The sequence below is a fragment of the Sorex araneus genome, chromosome 5 (genome assembly GCF_027595985.1).
Source record: "Sorex araneus isolate mSorAra2 chromosome 5, mSorAra2.pri, whole genome shotgun sequence".
Classification (NCBI taxonomy): Eukaryota; Metazoa; Chordata; class Mammalia; order Eulipotyphla; family Soricidae; genus Sorex; species Sorex araneus.
In genome coordinates, this window is record NC_073306.1 from 63,084,587 (window position 1) to 63,106,528 (window position 21,942).

At 37.3% G+C, this 21,942-nt stretch overlaps 1 protein-coding gene across 1 annotated transcript in view; it reads left to right on the plus strand.

Moving 5' to 3' along the window:
• Positions 1 to 21,942, plus strand: part of TNNI3K (TNNI3 interacting kinase) — a 302,459-nt gene that overhangs the window by 224,940 nt on the left and 55,577 nt on the right. Inside the window, exons 22-23 of the mRNA XM_004603345.2 lie at positions 8,931 to 8,990; positions 12,692 to 12,861. Coding sequence (XP_004603402.2) covers positions 8,931 to 8,990; positions 12,692 to 12,861 — 230 coding nt within the window. The remainder of the gene's footprint in view (positions 1 to 8,930; positions 8,991 to 12,691; positions 12,862 to 21,942) is intronic.

Below are 21,942 nucleotides of genomic sequence, written 5' to 3' on the forward strand. Positions count from 1 at the left end.
TAGAAGAATCGTTCCAATCTCTACAGCACAAACATCATGATGTTTAAGTATTTATTACTGGTTATTTGAATTCTATTAATTCTGGCCAGTTTCTCATTTTGTTCCTCTCATCATTGTGTTTGATATGGGTTGAGGGAGTTTTGTTTTTGTAGATTCCCAGTCCTCAAGGGATTTGTCAACTCTAAGGGAACAGATGATTTTTTTTCTGTCAATTATGTTTTATCTAGAAGTAGACAGAAGCTCTACTCACAAGTCATCCATTTACTTTCTTTTATTTTATGAAATCCAGCTTCAGAAATGTGGCATTCTGTAACAGAGAAGGAAGAAATAGAGATATGATAATGTAGATGAGCAATTTTTTTCCATATGGATAACAGCTACTGCTGATCAGAAAAAAATATATGTGGGATGTAAACTCAGTTGAGACAGAGGAAGTTTATTGTTTATGTGTTTTTAATACCAACTGAAAGACCAGCTCACCTTGGAATTGTCTGTCTTCTGTCAGAGAGGAGAATAACATCTACCGCCTAATTCTGAGCATCCTAAGATTTTAGAAATGAAAAAAATCATCTTCTATTCCATCTTAACTTAGGCTTATTTCTAAAAACTCTCCATTGGCAGAGCTTATAGCTTGTTTGTGTCTTCTTGAATATCAGGATGTAAATCACATTCTCCTCAAATTTGTTAATAAGGTGTCTTATTAAATTGTTGACTTAAGCAAGCAATATGTAATGAATACAGGCAGTGTATCTTGTTAGCATTTCTACAGCTCATTTACCACCAATAAAAAAAAGACTAGACTTTCAAAATTAGATGCACTTTGATAATAATCTGTTTTGCTAGTACATCACTTAATCTTACTAATGCTGAACAATTGCAGTTCAGGTTTTTGATTCATTGATATTTCTTCCAACCAGTTGTAGAGTTCAAATCTGCAGTGTGGACAAAAATATAATTAAAGTTATCTATGTGTTTTTATTAAAGAAAACATGTAACTGCATCAAATGGTGGCTTAACTTTTGTAATAGAAAAAAATCTCAGTTGCTTCTGAAGGTATTAAAATAGGTTTCATTGGGACCACCAAAAGCAGGACAATAAAATAATGTTAGAAGTAATCTTTGATTATAGAGGGAAGACTTGCTTTATAAACATTTACATCCTGAGTCCAAAGAGCAGTCAGTACAATGATCAGAGCTAAGACAATTTTCAGGTGCACTGAACACTGCCTTTTCACATTACTGGTTGTATTATCTACTGTATAGTTTAGCTAGTGACAGAGTGCTACACATGAGTTACTATGAGCCACAGCAAGATAGCATAGGGCATGCGCCAACTACCTGAAAGGAAAGTAGAGAGTAATGCCTGTTACAATATTGGCATTTATTATCCATAATTTCAGTATATTTTGGGTCATGTGGAGTTTTACTTTATAATGAACAGTTCGGCTTCTCCCAAGATGTCAGCTAGCTTCAATCTTTAATTTGCATAGAATTTAAATTAAACTAAGGTATCTGACTATAAATTCAGAGAGCTAATATCCAGGATGCGCCCATTAGTATGTGTTATATTAAAGGTTAATACTCTGTAAAACATTTTAAACTTTGTAGATCTTTTGTAACGATAGTCTGAAAAAAATGTAAATTCATTAATTCTATCATTTTATTCAGCAGTAGTTTTTGAATACCTTCCTATGCTAGGCACTGCTTAAGGCATTGGAGACAGAATAGCAGATAACAATAATAAACCCCTGTTTTGTGTGGCAGTCTATAAGGAGATGTTAACAATCATCAAATGAGAAAAGAATTAATATGAAAATATGTAGAAAATCATACCAGTACTTTGAATTAAAGAAAGCAAAAGTCAGGGTTTGGGATAGGGTTGAGAGGGAATCTTCTGGATAGCAGTAGCTTGAGCACTCTAAATGTGCTGGACAAGGAGAAAATTCTGATAAAGTAACATTTAATAACAACCTAGGAAAGATAAAAAGTGCACCGGTAAATCCAGGTGAGGAGGATCACTGTCACTGTCACTCTCATCCCGTTGTTAATCAATTTACTCGAGCGGGCACCAGTAAAGTCTCTATTACACTCAGCCCTGAGATTTTAGCAGGGCTTTACTCGTCTTTCCCAACGGATTGGAGGCTCTTTCGAGGTCAGGGGAATAAGATCTATAGTTACTGTTTTTGGCATAATCGATTACACTACAGGTAGCTTACCAGGCTCTGCCGTGTGGGTGGGATACTCTCAGTAGCTTGCCAGGCTCTCTGAGAGGTATGTATATGTCTTTTACTGTATTTCGGATATGAATACGCCACAGGGAGCTTGCCAGGCTCTCCCGTGCAGGCAATAGAGTTTTGGTAGCTTGTCAGGTTCTCCAAGAGAACTATTAGATGTCCGGGAGCTTGGTTTTATAGAGACTCTTTTATGAGAACTAACTTTTTTATGTTTATATTTCTCACATTTAGACTCAAATTTTTAAAACTAACATGTTTTAAAATTTAGTTTATGATAAATTTTTTATAAGTTAGACTTCAGCAATGTAAGAGTAGTTTCTCTGGCCCTAACATGGAGCTCCTAGAAGAGTTTTTTAGAGATTAGCTTTGGTTACAATGTGTTTTTTTACTATAACTTGCAATTTATGTGTGTTCTCTTATTTTCTGAGGATTAGTTTAGGGGCTTATACTCTTTCTGGACAGAAACAAATCTCAACACAGTCTATACTCTGATTTTGGTTTGGAGCCACATCCAGCATAGCAATACTTAGGGCTTACTACAGGCTCTGTTTCCAGAGGTGAGGAGGATATAAGTACAAAATTCTGAGGGCATATTATGTTTGGCCTGTGGAAGTCAACATGATTATTGTGGGTACTTAAGAGGAAGAGAAGATAATGATTCTCTCAGGAGTCAGCTGGACTTTGGGTTTTTGTTGGTTTGTTTTATAGGTCCTGCTTCAGTGTTACTCGGGGGGGGGGAGTGTTATGAGGGGAGGGGAGCAAAACAGCTCCAACAATGTTTGGTGACCTCCAGGCTGTACCTAACTGTGCTGAAGTGGTGTCAGTGTCAGGAATCAAACTCAGTCCGTGGCATATGTGCGGCATGTCTTCTACCACTTGAAATATCTTCTCAGCGGCAAGTGCTTCTTCTTTTACCCAAATGAGATCAGAAGTAATTGGAGGATTTTGTGAGTGGCATTACTTTATCTGAAGTAGAGTTTGAAAATGATTATTTTGGCTACTGTGTTGGGAGCATATTTTTAAGAGGCCAAAAAAAATCAACAGAAGTAATTACAAGGCAATTATAATAATACAAAAAATGATGGCAGCTTTGATAAGAATGGGAAGTAGTCAGATTCTGGATAATTTTTGTTAGCATGAAAGGAGATTTGGAGAATTCATATGAAAAAGAGGTCCTAAGGACATAGCTCAAATGATAGAGCACATGACTTGCATGTATAAGGTCCTGGGGATTGAACCCAATAGCACAGTGGGTAGGGTGTTTGCTTTGCACACGGCCAACCTGGGTTCAATTCCTCCACCCCTCTCGGAGAGCCCAGCCAGCTACCAAGAGTATCCCGCCTGCATGGCAGAGCCTGGCAAGCTATCCATGGTGTATTCAATATGCAAAAAACAGTAACAACAAGTCTCACAATGGAGACGTTACTGGTGCCCACACGAGCAAATCAATGAACAACTGGATGACAGTGCTACATTGCTACCATCAGATATGGCCCCTTTAGGAAACAAAAAATATCATAACAAAGTGAAAAACTAAAGATTATCTATGATTTTTGTTCTCTGAAACAATTATCTGAAAGGATAAATTGACATTTATTTAAAATGGGGGAAATTATGAATATTAGCAGCTGCACATGTGAGTTTAGAGTTCAAAAAAGTACTGGACTAGGGATAGACACTCAGGACATAAAGATCATGAAACTAAATTAAGTTCTCAATAAATAACCTCTACAGTAGAGAACCAAAGGCAAAATCTTAGTACAATCCAAATACTTGTATCACTTATCATCCCATTGATCTTCAATTTGCTCAAGCGGGCACCAGTAACATCTCCATTTGTCCCTGTCACATGCTATTGTAGTTCCAATGATATCCGCTCTCTCCAAGAACAAGAAGAGCCTCAAACTGTTCATTCAGGGTTTTGACTAAGAAGTCTGACCATCTCGTAGGTGGGCGGCCACGCAGTATTTTGACGTCCAGTGGAATCCGGTCGGTTACAGCTCTAGTCCAGTGGTCGTCTGAATCGCATTACATGTCCGACCCATCTGATTTTTGATGCCTTGGCAAACGAGACAGCATCCCTGATTCTTGATTGTCGATGGAGTTTGGAACTCTGGATACCTTCTCTCATTTGAGTGAAATGTGATACTCCAAACATAGCTCTTTCGATTCCTCTTTGGGATACCCAAATAGCGTTCTCATCCTGATTTTGTAGGGCCCAGGTCTCTGATGCATATGTTAGTGCAGAAAGAATGATGGAGTCGAAAAGATGTGCCCAGAGCTGGAGGTTTTTTGTTTTCTTAACCACTTCTTCAACGCTCTTGAAGGCATTCCACGCTGCTCTCTTCCTCCTGTGCACTTCTGGCAACAAGCCGTTCCTCATGTTGAATTCCCAAGCCATGTACAAATTCAAAGATGTCCGTTCCGTTGAGAGCAAATGGAACGTCAGGGACTAGTTCGTTTTTCAGGAACATTGTTTTGGTGAGATTCAGCTGCAGTCTGACATTTCCACACTCACAGAAATCCAATAGTTAAATATTGGATTGGTACAATCCAATAGTTAAAGATAAGAGAGAGAAGTAGAACCAAAAGAAAAGTCAAAGAAATAGTAAATGTGAGAGGGGAAATTTAGAGTGGTAGTGACCTTAAATCTTAATGAAGAATGTTTTAAGGACAAAGGAATGTTTATTTGCATGAAATGCTTTCCCAAAAGAGATGAGCATTGACACAGCAATTGAAATTGGTAAAAAGGAATATTTTTTAGTGAACTACTATAGGAGAAAGCCTAACAGAGGGTGGAAGGAGAATAATTAGAAACTGCAAACTTAGAAAACTCTTTGGACAATTTTTTAAATTGAGTCACCACAAGATATACAGTTACAAAGCTGTTCATGACAGGATTTCAGTCATACAATATTCCAACACCCATTCCTTCATGAATGTACATTTCCCACCACCATTGTCCCTTTGGAGAAATTTTTCCTTAAATCTGAACAGAAATATAAGAAGAGGTAGATGTTGAAGAAAAAGTGGAGTCAATACATTGTTATTTATTTATTTTTCAGATCAGAGAATTAATAGTATATTTATATATCAATGAGAATTAAACAATAAAAAGGAACATTGATAATAACAAAAATTAAGTGAAAGGGAAGTATTATCATTATGGCAATGTTCTTGAGAGTATATTAGTAGTGATAAAATTTATTATATGCTGAAAGAACTAGCCTCAGACATAGGCAAAGTTCATTTCTAAATATAAGTAAAGGCAGTAGTCAGAGCTGGAAGTTTGAGGAATGAGAAGGTACAAAATAACCATCTGCAATATGAGATAGTAAGTGATATAAAAATACACCATAGGTTCTCTAAGTAGAAGCAATACTAGTCCAGAAGGCTGGAGAAATAGTACAGTGGGTAGGCCCTTGCCTTGCAGGCAGCCCACTCAGATTCAATTCTCTGCAACCCATCACTCCTAGGGGGATTCAGGGAGCCCAAAGTAGTTTTGAGCATGAGGAGGCAGCAGTATTTCACTGGTCCTAGAAACTGTTTTCTCTTGTTCTTCTTTGAAGGGCCTAAAATAATGCCAAGCTAAACCATGGACCAAAGATCTTTGTTTAGATTTGCAAGTACAATGGAATATGCCTCAGGACATCAGCCCACAGATAAATGTATTCATCATTTTGGCACCCAATCGAGTCCTGGGAGAGTGACCCCTGTTCTGAGTAAAGCCTACTGTGCCTCAAAAAATAAAACAAACAAACAAAAAGATAGATTAGTCTAATAAATTTAATCAGGATTAAAAATTTCCCAGTACTGCACAAAACGCATGATAGGGCAAGGTAGTCAACACTATGTGAAAGGCAGTGCTTATGATTACTAATAAAATCTAATCTAAGCAAGAAAAGAATGGGAAAAAATGAATACACTGAGCGACAGTAAAAATGGTAAGAATAATAACAATAAGAGATAGGGTTAAGGGACAGATAGATAGATAGATAGATAGATAGATAGATAGATAGATAGATAGATAGATAGATAGATGTGTAACCACTGTCATTGGAAGGACCATTCAATCAAGAAACATGTTGACAGATTCGATCAGAACTTTATCCTCAACCATGTATAGGTTGGAAGATGTTGGACTCACATCCTCAAAGTAAGCATTATGTTCGTCAAGTCTCAATGAACAGTTTTTATTTGGAAAAAAACAAAGGAAGGAATTGAAAAGGAAACATTTCTTTAGAAAATGCAGTCTGTAAGTTATTTGTAGCCTGGTCTCCTGAGGCACATTTCATTGTATCTGAAAATCTCAACAGAGAACTCTGGTCTAAAGTTTAGTGCCATTATTTTTGGGCTTTTGAAATTAGAAGAATAGAAAAGCAGTTTCTAAGGACCAGAGAGATAGAACATCTGCTACCCCCACCACCAACTCCCCACATTGCATACAATCCCCTGAGTAGTCGAGAAGTGAACCTGAGCACTGAGTCAGAAGTAAACACTGGGTACCAACTGGTGTGGCCCCACCCTCCCAAAAATCTATGTTTTAATATGTTTAATAGTTTTAATATTTAATAGTTTAAAATTAACTATTAATTTTAAAATTAACCCACCACCCCACACACACACCCCCAGCCATGTAATCCCATCCACAGCCACCATCCAGAGACTTAAAAGCAAGCTCCCGGAAGAGAGCAACAAAGAGAGTCTCTTGTCCGAGTGTCTTCCCTGGGGCACCTCGGAGGGGATGGGCTCCAGCTTCCCTCCCCGCCCAGAGCAGAGCTCCCAATGGCCAAAGACCTCTGGAGCCTAGCCACAGCCATGCCCCTCTCCACACACTCAGACGAGCCTCACGCATGAAGGTACTGGCAGAGGAACCCAGGTATGTGGTACCCGGGGCTGAGACCTCCAAGCCTGCTCAGATCGGGACTGGGCCTCGCCATATCTTATAGCCTACTTCTCCCTCTGGGGGAGCCTGGCAAGCTACCGAGAGTTTCCTGCCCACATGGGAGAGCCTCGCAAACTCCCCTTGGTGTACTCATATGCCAAAACCAGTAACAATGCTGGGTCTCATTCCCCTGACCTGAAAGAGCCTCCAGTGCGGCATCATTGGGACGTATGAGTAAAGAGAGTCTTCTAAAATCTCAGAACTAGGACAAATGGAGACATTACTGAGACTCCTCGAGAAATTTGACGATCAACAAGATGATGATGATGATGATGATGATGATAAGCTTAATACTAATGGTTGGAAGGTAATAGGCAATTTCAGATAGGTAGATAAAAAATATCAACAAAAAATAAGAATTTTTAAAGCTGAGTGACATTTGCCTGGGGGTTTAATTACCTTTCTACTATAGGGTATATTTGAAAATGTTCACAGTAAACTTTCTGAAAAAAAGCAACTTTTTTAAAAGTGCATAATGGTTTGCATGCTCAAAGATTGTTGAAGTTAGGGTTCCAAAGGAACTAAGCTAGGCAGAAAAAACTATTATGGAGCTCAGAAGGAGCAGGTGGAAATTGAAAGGATACAGAGCTTGGAGACATAGCAAGTATTGTTAATAACAGGGTCTTGAATAAACCAGGTTATAAACCAAGGAGATAATAAAGCACTAAGAATAGTATTACAGGGCCTGTCAGTAAACTAAAGCCATCAACAAATCAAGGAGAGTGACAGTGGAATTGAATGATAAATTTGTGGTTTTAGGACAGCCACTTGAAAGTTGCTAAGCCAGCAAGGAAGACATAAACCTTCTCTCATCCTACCCCCATCCCACCATCCCAGAGGTACAAGAAATATGTTAGAGAAAACTTAATTCCTCTTGAGAAGGCTGGGGGGGGGGCGGGGGGGAGGAAGCAGTGTCCTCAGGGGAGGGCTAGATATTAAGGGAGAAATTGTTCAACTAAGAACCTAAATTAGTTGGTTCCTGCACCTGAATGTTAAATTGGGCTCTCTACCTCCTGGCAGTGAAAGTTTCATAAAGAGAGAAATGATGGGTCATGTAGTCTAAAGATCTGACAAAAAAAGAAGCATATACTTTCTTCCTAAGAGAGCATAATTTTTGAATCCCAAGGATTTTCCCACAGGTGCATAATTATTTTTTATGTTTCTAACTAGAAGAAAATTTGAAATGCAATAAAAATCCAATGTTTAACTAAATACATGTGGCACATAAGTTTGTAATGGACAATATTGATAATAGTATCTTTGAATATGAAAAGCTGATCATAACAATAGTCCGAAAATCTCCATTAATCTTATTTTTGACTCTTGTATGGAGTTTTTGAAAGTAAAACTAACTATTGAAATGAGATTTTGCAGTTATTTTTCTAAAGACATGGAAAGTATTATAAGGCATTGAGAGGGTTAATAGATTTTAGTATTCACTTCTATTCTTTCATTTCAGAAAAAAAAACTGCCACTTAAAAACATGCAAAGCTAATTAAAGCTTTTTCACTATTTCATTATCTGAATGTAGTTGCAAATTCTGACTTAAAACTCTTATCAGAGTGAGACTCTACATCCTTCTCTGAACAGCAAATGAACATTCAATTAACACTTCAATACAAGTGTATTTTAAATAAAAATATACTTTATTGTTAATCTCATTCTTTACAAATGCAAATACCTAATTTTAAAATCCAAAGAGATTGCCTGCCTTTCATTCTTTGGGGGAAAATGTCTTTTCTCTATTTACAGGGAAGACCGGAATTTTCTGAAGTTGTTACCAAGTTAGAAGAATGTCTCTGCAACATTGAGGTAAGAATTTAGCTTCTGAACTCTGTCCATTTAAAAAGACTGAATGTTCAAGGATATTGGGGAATCTAGGTAAAATGGTACTTTCTAAAGAAAATGAGTATGAATTCCTTCGGCTCTATTCATATTTCCCCTGTTATTAAGTTGTTATGGAGGAGCAGAATTGACTGCAAGTTTCCAAAGGTAAACTTGGAATGAATTTTGGGGCTGGTAGAGCTCATTCCTTTCATGTGGAGGAAGGGTTTGGTTCCAGGCACCCAGAAAAGAACAAGAGAAAAGAGAATTTTGGGTCCTTACACCTAAAAGAATGAATATGAAAACTAATTTTTAGGTTAAATACAGTTAAAGATAATTATTTAAGTCATTTTTATATAAATGTTCTTACAGTGAACATTACATAAAGCCATTGCCTGTATTCAATAAAAATGATCACTAAAATTAATGAATAAATTTAGAGACATTGCTTTTATAACACACATGTCCTATATAATGTGCGATATGTTGATAATCAGGCTAACAGATTTTTTTTTAATATCAAGGAGCTACTTTCTTTAATGCTCTTTATAATTATCTTAGTTTTTCTATATACCCAGTAAGGAGATCGTATTTGAAAATAGATAAAGAAACTAATTCCAAATAAATAATTTCCACAAATACAAATAAGTGCTTTAGGAAAAAGGTCAGACATCATACAAAAAGGCTTATGCATGCACATGCAAATAAACAAAAGTGGGGCTGGGGGAGGGATGGGGTAAAATAGCTTCAACCTGAAATTTCACAACTCCATCCTAAAATAGAACCATTCAGAGAAAGTTCTATGTCCTTAAAAAAAAATTCTCACTTCAATGTTACTCTTAGTTTTTAAAGAGAGAATATAGTGTCCAGTCTACTTAAAATTGCATGTCTGGAATGATAATCTGAAATAAGAGTCTTTGGTTCAAGCCTCTCTCATGACTTGAAACTTCTAAAGAGGAAACTTTTTATATAGAAAAAAGCTTGAGTTCTTAGTCATAGAACTTTCCCTTCCTTCAACCCTGAAACACTCATACTAAGATGTCTGATAGGGCTTTAGCAGCCTCTTCCAAACAGAAGCATCTACAAGAGGCCTAGAATGCTAAGAGATGCCTTTGACTTAGACTCAGCAAGTTTGCTCCTAGTGACTGTCACTGTCACTGTTATCCCTTTGCTCATCGATTTGTTTGAGCGGGCACCAGTAACGTCTCTCATTGAGAGGCTTATTGTTACTGCTTTTGGCATATCCAATATGCCACAGGCAGCTTGCCAGGCTCTGCTGTGTGGGCGAGATACTCTCAGTAGCTTGCCAGGCTCCCTGAGAGGAACAGAGGAATCGAACATGGGTTGGCCGCGTGAAAGGCGAATGCCCTAATGCTGTGCTATCGCTTCAGCCCACTCGTAGTCAAACTTGGGTTATATTCACATAGATTTGGGAGAAGATTCCAGAAACAAGGATCAAACTTAGTGAGATCTGCTAAACAAAGCTGTCTTATTTACCAAGTTTCTTAGTGCAGTCATACCCAGTAAAGCTGAATTTGCTACATGCAAAAATCATTTTCTAGTTCAGAGTGTACAAATTAATGACCAGTACCAGCATCAAGGGTGTTGGCATAAAGTTTCATAAATTTCTATCCTGATGGTCTTCACAAACCAGTCCATGGACAGGACCAGTCCACAGGTATAGAAAAGCTGACAACTAATTGGTCTATACAGTCTTGATTCTAACTGCTGGTCCACGGACTGAAATGCAGAATGGGTGCCAGTCCGCAAGCATAAAAAGGTTGAGGAACGCCAATCTATCCTCTGTACTATTCAGTATAAAGCTCCTAAGTAACAATTTTGATTAGTATTTCTTAAGTTTTTTCCAGCCATGACCCTCTTTTGATCTTGTCTCCCTCCTTGTGTCCCACACCTGTCCCACTAGTTGGCCTCCAGTCTCGTGCCATGGTCCCCATTTACATGGTTTGCACATGTGACCATATGGTTGCCTATTGAGAAATGCTGGCTTAGAAGAAGGTCAAGAGAGTATTGCTCATCATGTGGCCAATGTCATAAGAGAGAGAAAGTATTTGAAAGCAGGTTTCTACCTCAGTTGGTCTAGAGTACTTTTCAGCCATTAATCATAGGATTGATGCCAGTCTGCATATATGAAAAAGTTTAATTGCATTGTTCTTGATGGATATAGTAATAGGACATGTCTGACAATAATAAATTTAATGAAAATATTATATCAATGCCAAAGAAACAATCACAGTATGACTGTATCATTGTCATCCTGTTGCTCATCAATTTGCTCGAGCGGGCACCAGTAACGTCTCCACTGTGAGCCTTGTTTTTACGTTTTTGGCATATCGCATATCGAATACACCACATGTAGCTTGCCATGTTCAAGAAACAATAGAAGAATATAAAATGGTGAATATATGGTTTAGGAACATTATGAATATGAGAGAATAACAACCACTTTGGGAATTAACACTTCTGTCTTGCTACAAAATAAAGGTTGTAATCATTTCTCTTTGATCTGACATCTCAAACAAAATTGTAACTAGTTGTTCCCATGATCTTTTAAAAAAAGATAATTAAAAAGCAAGCACATATTTTAGGTAAGGGAGATAAGAATGAGGAATGGATTGAAAACTAACGTGTGAGAACCAGTTAGAAGAATTGAGGGATATTTATCCCAAAGAAGATAAAATTAAGGTGAGTCCAATAGATGTTTTTTAAACATCAAAATAATTACTATGTGACAAAGGAATTGACCTTGTTCTCTGTGTGTCAACAGATAGAAATTAAGTGCAATGATAGATTTATTATGAGGAAGAAGATTCTAGCTAATAAAGATGTTCTAAGATAAATGAACAAATCTGGAGATTCCCCACTAATCTGTCTACATTGATCACCGAAAAACATGTCTGTACATCTATAAAGGACCTAGAAATAAATATATAATAGACATGTATTTTTAAACCAATACATGCTGTATACATGCCTTATGAAGTTCTAATGTCAAAAGCATTAATATTCTAAGTTAGGTTGGGGAGACTAAATAAACATAAAAGTTGTCAGAAATTCAAGAAAAATACTCCTGAATTTCCTTTTCTATCTCTTATTTCTTCTCTCATACTTGTCCATCTCCTTGCTATACTGACAACTTGTAGCTATTTTTTAAGTTTTCTCACAAAAACTTGGTTTGGGCCCTATGCTTGTAAGACATTAAAGAATACTTCATTTATAAAATGAATGTATTCCTGGAAATTTATATAAATCCATTTTGTGTAAAGAGAATAATTTCATTTAAAGGGAATAATTTTCAAGTTACAATTTGAAGGAACTCTGCCATGAATCACATTGCTATAGTGAAATATATAGAGATTCTTTTGATCATTAAATAATAACCTTCTAAATATCTATTTTATGAATCTGATTTGAGCCAGCTGTGTTTTCAAAAAGACAAATGCAACTTTAATGGGCCAGCTCTCAGCACAGAACTAGGTCAAAAAAGTAAATTAAGCTATCCAGGTGGTGTCATGAGAGGCTGAAAGGAAAGCCAGAAACAAGCTGAAATGAACAAAAATTAAAATATGAAAAATCCTAGAATAAAACATGAAAATAAATCAATATTCTAGTCTATGCCTGTAAGTCTGTTGGATTTATTAAATGATTGAAACTGCTTTTCCTTCCTTCAGCTGATGTCTCCTGCATCCAGTAATAGCAGCGGGTCTCTCTCACCTTCTTCTTCTTCTGATTGCCTGGTGAGCCGGGGAGGACCAGGTCGGAGCCATGTGGCCGCGCTAAGGAGTCGTTTTGAATTGGAGTATGCTCTGAATGCAAGGTCCTATGCTGCCTGGTCCCAAAGGTAGGTGGTAATCTAAACAACAGTCTCATAATCAAGTCAGATTTCGGAATCTCATCAAGATAGTCCCAATTTGATTAGTATCAACAGGGGATTTACCATCCCTGTGGCAATCTTTGAAAAAAGAATTTCTTAAGTTTACTTTTCTCATAATACCATGACCAAGAACTAGAATTTTATTATCAATTTGCTTATGTTCTCTGAGTTTCAGATAATAGTGATTGACTCTCTTGTAAGTTAGATAGCAACAAAAGGAATTTATTTAAAGTGTTCTGAGGTTAACTTAGAGAATCCAAAGAAAAATACCTTGAAAAACAAGAAGCATCTTGTAGAATCTGAGCCCCAAAGCTTCAGGGTTCTGAAAACTGTATAATCTGAAAACAATATTATTTAAAAATTTGACTTCCAAGTATATATCCCAAAAAACTGAAAGCAGGTCTCAAATAAATACTTATATTCAAGGGGCTGGAGCGATAGCACAGCAGGTCGAGCACCACCAGAAGTAATCTCTGAGTGCAGAGCCAGGAGTAACCCTTGAGCATCTCTGGGTGTGACTCAAAAAGAAAAAAAAAACTTATATTCAAATGTTCAGAACAACACTAGTCACAATTTCCAAAAGGTGTAGACAACTCAAATATTTATCAGATGAACAAAGAAATGTGGTATTTGCTCAATAGAATGATATTCAGCCATAAAGAGAAATGACACACAGATGGATGCTACAAACACAGATGAACATTGAAAGCATCATGGTGAGTATAAGAAGCTATGTATACATTCACTGTATCACTGCTATCCCATTGTTCATCAGTTTACTCGAGGGGGCACCAATAACATCTCTATTACACTCAGCCCTGAGATTTTAGCAGCCTCTCCTTACTTGTCTTTCCCAACAATTGGAGGCTCTTTTAGGGTCAAGGGAATGGGACATATTGTTACTGTTTTTGGCATATCAAATACATCAAATACATCACGGGTAGCTTGCCAACTTTGCCATTCGGGCAGGATACTCTCAGTAGCTTGCAGGGCTCTACGAGAGGTATGTATATAGTTTTTACTGTATTTGGGATATGAATATGACATGGGGAGCTTGCAAGGCTCTCCTGTGCAGGCAATAGACTCTTAGTAGCTTGTCAGGCTCTCCAAGAACAAGGCTATTAGAACAAGGCTGTTAGAACTTCCCAGAGCTTGATCTTATAGTCTCTGGATGTAGGCCATTGGTGGGATTACACAGCATCGGGGGCAGTTTGTGAGTGTGGCTGCCAAGCTACTGGAAAATTGGGGGTCCGGATGGAGAAGGCTCAGTCCCAATTCGAGCAGGCTTGGAGATCTCAGCCCCAGGTCCCGCACACCTGAGTTCCTCTGCTGGTCCCTTCATGGGTCCCTTCATGCATGAGGCTCATCCGAAGGAGTCTAATATTAAATTATCTTTCCCCCATATCATGCCTTGTGCATACATATTCAGAATATGAGTATTAGTTTAGCTGTTATAACAAAAGATCATAAATTGTCTGGTTTGAAGTTTAAATGTTAAACATCAAAAACATATTTGCTTTTTCTTTCTCTTGGTTTCTGGACCATATCCACGATGCTCAGGGGTCACCCCTGGTGGGGTTCTTGGGGGACTTGGGATGCCAGGAGTCAAACTGAGTTCATTCATGTGCAAGAAAATGTCCTGCCTTCTGTACTATCTCTCCATCCCTAGAAATGTACTCCACTATAAGATGGAAGTTGGAATTCAAAGATCAAGTGCCCACATGGTAAGGTTCTGATGGTTCTTTCTTCTGGCTTGTAGATGGTCAACTTTCACTCTGCCATCCCATGGCAAAGAGAAATGGGTGTCTTTTCATCTTCTTACAAGGGCACTTGTTCTATAGCATCAGTGAATCACTCTTATGATCTCATTTAATCTTAATTATCTCATTAAAAAAAATGGGACCAACCCAGCAGTGCTCAGAGCTTACTTCTGACTCCGTGCTCAGGGATCACTCCTGATGGTGCACCATGGGATCATATGCTTGCAGGGTATTGAACCAGGATTAAATTCATGCAAGGAAGAAGCCTAAATCCATGTACTATCTTTGAATCCAATCCATTCCTTACATATCTTATCCCCAATATAGTCACAAGAGAGATTGGGGTTTCAACATATGGAATAGTGTGCTGAAACCACAAAACACTTGGAGAAGGCATGTGACTCAGTCTATTACAAAAATGTAAATCTTTAACAACAAAAAGAAGATTGGAGGTTGCAAGGAGAAAGGAAAAATTGAGAATAACTTCTTACTAGTATGAGGTTTGATGCTGCGTTAATGAATATATTATGGAATTAGATGTGATGAACTTCGTGAATATATTAAATGCCACTGAATGGTTCATTATAAAATGATTAATTGTAGATTATATGAACTTCATACCAATTGAATAAGTAGGAAAAAACTATAAAAATGGGGCAAGAAAAAAATATTGTTTTTTTCATTTTATATGTATGTCCCAATTTCTAATAGACAGATTCCTGTCTCTATTTAATTGTAAGATTTTCAGATGGCTATACCTATCTGCTATTGACATAAAAATGTGTATAGAAGCTTTACCAAAACTCAGGAATAAACAACGATAGTAATTTATTTTTGTTGTTGCTGTCACGGGATCAGGTTATACCTGCTAATCTTCAGTGGCACTCAATACTCAGGATTTTGCATATGCAAGGCATGTACTCTACCACTGAGCCACAATCCCAGCCCTAGCATTTATTTGTCATTTATGTGTCTGTGAGCTGATTTTGGATGGCATTGACTCTCAGATGCAGAGTCCATTTTGTCTAAGCTTATCTAGGTTCATTCTAAGTATACCTCCTTTTCCTTAGGCCAGTGGCTAACTGAGGTAAGTTCTTCTTGCTAGGAACTCAAAAAGGATAAGCCTGGCATCTCATGCATATTTAAAGTCCCTCTTTAAGCTGCATCATCTGATATATCTGATGACGTCTCAGAGCTGAATCCAATTATCAATAAGAAAGAAATTATACTAACTTTGAGGAAACTGTAAAGTCACATAGCAAAGCCCATAGAAATGAGAATAATGAATTAAAATAAATTTAATCTGCTGTGAGAGAGAATCTGATTGGTCCTTCTCATATAATATGGCCATTTCAAATGGTCTAAGCAAATGGGCTAAAGTGGAGATATAGTCATATTTCATTGACTTAGCTGCCAGGATTCTGTTCTGTAGGGAAAGTAGAAAAGGTAATAATGGTGAGCTCAGATGGGAAGTGTGTATGTAACAGTCCGTTGCAAAGGACAAAAAGACTAGCTTAAAATCTTTATTCTTTCATATGAGTTACAGAAAAGTTACATGAGTCTAGTTTTACATGTACTCTGTCTCACACACTATATATCTCTCTCTGTCACATACACACACATTCACGTGTGTTCACACATACTCATTCACATACTCCATCACTCAGAACAAAAAAAAATTTTGAAGATTATAATAAAAAAAGGAATAATCAAAGATATTATACCATCTCCAAATTGCTACTGTTGCCTGTTTTGCCATAGTTATTATATACCTGGTCCGACAAAAGTTACATATACAGTTATGAAGAGAAGGGAATCTGAATGATAAAAAGGCTCTAATTTATGGAATGTCATGAAATTAAGTATCTGCAGGTTTGATTGATATCTAGGCAAGCTGGACACAATTCTTTATTGAATTCCAGCTTCACATAATTTCATAAGGGATTCCTAGACCAAGATTAGATTAGAGCCAGTCATAGCTTCATCTTCTAGTTTCATCTGCTTTTATGATTCAATACTTGTGGTTTTTCCAATTAATTCTCTGAGCAGTTAGATTTGAATATGTCTAAAGCACTGTTGCCTGAGAGATGTTCACTTGAGGCAGAGGCTAAGAGGCTGAGTTACAGAGTCAGATAGATCAGAGACTCCCTCTCGGCTTAGCAATAAACTAACTCAATGGCCTGAGTTTCATAAAAAAATATGGATAAGTATACCAAATATTAGGGTTGTTACTGCAAGCAATATCGACTCAAGGAAAACAATATTGATAACAGTGATTCATTAAAAGTCCCAAGCAAATACAAATTTCTTTAATCTAAAATAAGGATCATTTTAGAATATAAGTAATTTGTAGAGTGAATTTAAATATGAAGACAATTACATAGCATGGGGGCACAGTGGTGCTGTGTGAGGTGAGAGTGGAGGAAACAGTTTCTATGGCCACTTGGGTATTCAGAGACATATACTACTAATGACACTTTACATAATGAAAGGTAAAATCATCAGAATTTTTGTTATTATGATATTTTGGTTTTGGTTTGTTTTATTTTGGGACCATAATAGGCAGTGTTGAGGGCTTACTCCTGGCTTTGTGCTCAAGGATCACTCCTGATGGAGGGTGGGGACTGTATGGGTTACTGGGGATTGAGCCATTCTGCCATATACAAGGCAGGCCCCTTATTTGCTGTCTTTTTCCTGGCCCAAACCCATTAGATTTTATAATATTCTCCTTAGGTTTTGTATACTTCTAGACAGTCCTCAACTCTTACAGTGTCCCGTTAAGTATTTGTCTACTAGGTTCATAGTTTGCTTACTTACTAACAAATACCATGGGTATTTTCGATGAGGGTGAATTAAAGTTCACTTTGTTAGTTGTAGCTTCCTCTACCAATTTTAATCTTTGGACTGCACGAAATCTACTCTAGAAATAGTTAAAATGTCTAGCTAAGCCTTTAGATGCACTAAGCCATTAGAAGCACAAGGATTATGTATATTTTATGCATAACTATTCCTAGTACTTAGAAATTTGATTTGTACAAAGTCAATAAGCAAACAAATATTTATTTAATAGAAAACTTATAAATAATTTGATACATTGAATGATTTTTAAATTGAAGCATAACAAGTAAATAAGTATTTGCTTTGTTTCCTATGCTATTCGCTTAAAAAACTATCACTATTGAGCATCTACTGCATATTAGGCACTACTTTAAAAACTTTAAACACTTTAAAATAATGATCCAAATAAGCATTTGGAAATAAGCATTCCTGTTTTTATAGATGAGGATACTCATACTCAGTTAGGGTAAGCAGATATATTTAGACAAAGAATGTAAGGTAAAGGATATTCTCATTTTTACAGAGGCAGAGCTGGAATTCTCACCCAGGACTCCCTGTCCTTACCGAAATTCTCAAGCACAGGAGATTGTACTTTTCAAATGCATGCTGTTTTTCCAATAGTTGAATTTGATAGACTTCAACCAGTTTCTTCTGGAAGTCAGTCAGGGAAAGAATTCAGCCACATCTCCCAAGCCTGTCTTTTTAGCCTGTACACGTGAGAGCCAGGAGAGCAGAAATCAATAGATTATGGAAGTCAAAGAGCTCAGTGACACTAAACTCAATGGCCCAATGAGCTGGCCCATTATTTGAATAGATTGGGAGAGGCTCACAATTTTGATTACTATTAGAATCATATGGGCAGTTTTTACAAATGTCAATACCCAAGACAGATTAAACCATAATCCATGGAGAGGGCACCCAAACAGCAGAATCCTAAAATCTCCCAGGATATTTCAGTATGCTTCCAAATATTAGAAACATGCTCTACGAGAATACTCAGTGCTGATCTGTCAATCATTCTGTGCAAAGGATTTACAACTGATGGGATAAATGAAAGAGGAAAGTGAGGGTAGAGGTGAAGCAACAGCTGAGACCAAAAGAGGCCTTTATAAAGGTTGATTACCTATGTGGCCTCTCCCCAAAGTCCTTGCAGTGTACTCATAACCTCTGATCTAAGGGGCATTCGAACTCATTAAAATCACACAGTTACAGTGTGATTTTTTAGCCTGGCCTTGTGATTTTCAAGAACAAGTACAGGATTGTGGCCTGTAGTCATGAGTAGCATACATTCCCAATTCTGACTTCAAAGCCTTCGGTGACTTTTTATGAGAGGGTGCATTCTTTTTTCAATTTGTGACCATACTGTTAATAGCCCACAGTTTTTTAATACTTGATTTGATGGGTTTGGGTTTGTTATTTGTTTGTATACTTATTTTTAATGATTATTGTTTTCCTTCATAAAATAAATGGTGTGGTGGTAAATTGTTAGACACCCTCTCCACAGGTAATAACAATTCACTAATTTCTACTGCAACCACATATTAATGAAATCTGAAATGAGGAAGGCAGTTAAGTTCTGCCTCTTTTAAAATATGATGTGTTTCCAGATATATATGGAAAACTAAGCATGTGGCACTTGCTCCTCCCACAGGGTATGAAATCTCCCATCTTGTACATGGATTACATCATGTAAATTTAGAAATGACAAAGTGATACACCACCTTTCAGATGCAAAATCCAATTAGTGTTTATGTAGGGCTGGGCTCTGAGAATAGAATGCTGTGACCTAGTTAGCTGGCCAGGAGAAGAAATCTAGAGATCCAAAGATTGGAACTGTAACACAGATATATTTTAAATTAATTTTTCACATTACAGAAGGGTCCATCAAAGGGTTCCTTTAAATAGAAAACTTGCCTAGTGCACTTAGAATGCAATTTAATTTATAAAAGTCGAATATAAATTATAAAATTTTAATTTACCCATAGTATTTTCCAGAATGCAGCAACTGTATCAGATGATAGCATTAGGAAACTGATGTTTCTAGGAGGAATGAAAGGAAGAGCAGTGTCCGGATTGCATTCATTTGGTCTTATGAAGCTGAAAATTACAATGATAAAGTATCCTTATAATTGGAGGTTAAATAATTTCTTCTATAGACCTACATGCTTCTTTGTAGTGAAACTTACTCAGGCACCTTAAATTTTCCTATTTCTCCCAATTCCTTCTTTATCACCAATTTATTTCTCCTTTTTCTGCCACACCCACCAATGCTCAGGGAAACTCCTGGCTCTGCCCTCAGGAATCACTCCTGGCAGTGCTCCGGGTACCCTACGGAAGGCCAGGGGTAAAACCCAAGTAAACTTGCAAGGCTGACACCTTACCTACTATACTATTACTCCTGGCAGTGCTCCGGGTACCCTACGGAAGGCCAGGGGTAAAACCCAAGTAAACTTGCAAGGCTGACACCTTACCTACTATACTATTGCTCCAGCCCCCTAGCTCTCTTTACAGTTTAACACAATTAGCAGTGTTAAGAACAAGTTGATAGCCACTTTAAATTTTCCCACCTTGCTTCTCTCTTCTCCATTAGTTTTTTTTTTTTTGCGACTTCATGCACCCTATGGCTCCAAATTACATAATCTCTGACTCCTAACCACAAAGGTTAGCCTTAGACCGTATGATGTCTACATATTTATTCTTGACTTTTCTCTGTCAATGACTGTCATGCCCCAATTCACACAACTGTCTCTGACAGCATAATTCTCCTTATGTTGAACTCTAGTTATATGTTATTATCTACTTCAAAAATAACATATCTCCTTTGCTTCTAAAATTAAGCAAAATCAATTTATCTGGGAATCTAAATAAATAAATGAAAAAAATTCTCATTTATATCTCCCACTAAATATCTTGTGTTCTAGTGGACCTAGACTGAGAGTAACAATGTCATTCCTTTACTCGAATGCATTCTAAGATTTCTAGAACCATGTGAGGCATTTTTTAGAGGTTTCAATGATTTGGGGGATGCTGCTAATATTTAGTAGATTTAGGCTAGCCTGTTGTACTTTCTACAGTGCTTCAGACAATCCCACAAAAAAAATGAATTATGCTGCACAACATTGTTAATAGCATTTCTGGTGATACATTATATCACACATACACCCAGTGTTTAACCTTCTGTCAACCAATTCCTGGGACTTGACAGTTTTTCAATCTGACAGGTCCCTTCTTAATCTTGACAGAATGTTGATCAGCCTTCAATAATATCTCAATCAGCTTAACTACTCTATTGTAAGGCAACTTTGTCAGGGCCCAAAGCCATTCATGCATAACCAAAGGCCACATAGCACTTTGTCCTGTTTTACGCATTTACATTATTTTGCCTTATAATTATGTCTCAGTCCTCACTGTATCACTGTCATCCCATTGTTCATCGATTTGCTCGAGTGGTCACCAGTAACATCTCCAAGTGAAACTTGTTACTGTTTTTGACATATCAAATACGCCACGGGTAGCTTGCTAGGCTCTGCCATGCCAGCGAGATACTCTCAGTAGATTGCTGGCTCTCAGAGCAAGACAGAGGAATTGAACCCGGGTCAACTGTATGCAAGGCAAACGCCCTACCCACTGTGTTATTGCTCCAGCCTTCGTCCTCATTAGTTTATAAATAAACTCATTAGTTTATAAAATTCACTAATTCCTAAATAAACTCATTAGTTTATAAAATTCACTAATTCCTAATTCCTTAAAGACAGAGATTTTCTTCTCTTTTTTATCTCCTATACTATCTAATTAATATGTAGGTGTACATAGTGAATGTTAAATGTTTTCATTTATAATTAATTAAAGGAATCACTAGTTAGTCAATGAATACCACGCTTTGTATTTCTGCATTTTAATTGAGTAAATCACTGTCTCTCAGAGCTTTTGATCCCTATAATTATGTCAAGTTCAAATCTATTATCCTAAAATAAACTATTAGTTAATTCAATGCTCTCTCCATCTCACTCCCTCACCATTAGGACACAAGTAGCCAAATCTTTACTTACAACAAGGGGTAGAATATTAACTGGGTGTAATGGAAATAATCCAAAGCACTAGAGTTTATGCTCAAGACCCTGAGTTCAATTCCTTTCACCGCATACCCTGCCAGTACTACCCAATGTAACCTGGTGGCCTCCAGTACCTCCAAACCTATAGAGCTGAGCATAAGTTTGGAATGCCCTCTGAGTGTCATTGGGAAGGGCTCCAAGCTCTTCTGAACTGGGCCTCTCCAAAATAACATACTTATCTGAAATGTATGAGTAGAAAAGTGATTCACTTGTATCACTTGTAGTCCCGTTGATCTTCAATTTGTTTGAGCGAGCGCCAGTAACATCTCCATTTGTCCTTGTCGCAAGCTAGTGCAGCCCAATGATATCTGCTCGCTCCAGGAATAAGAAGAGCCTCA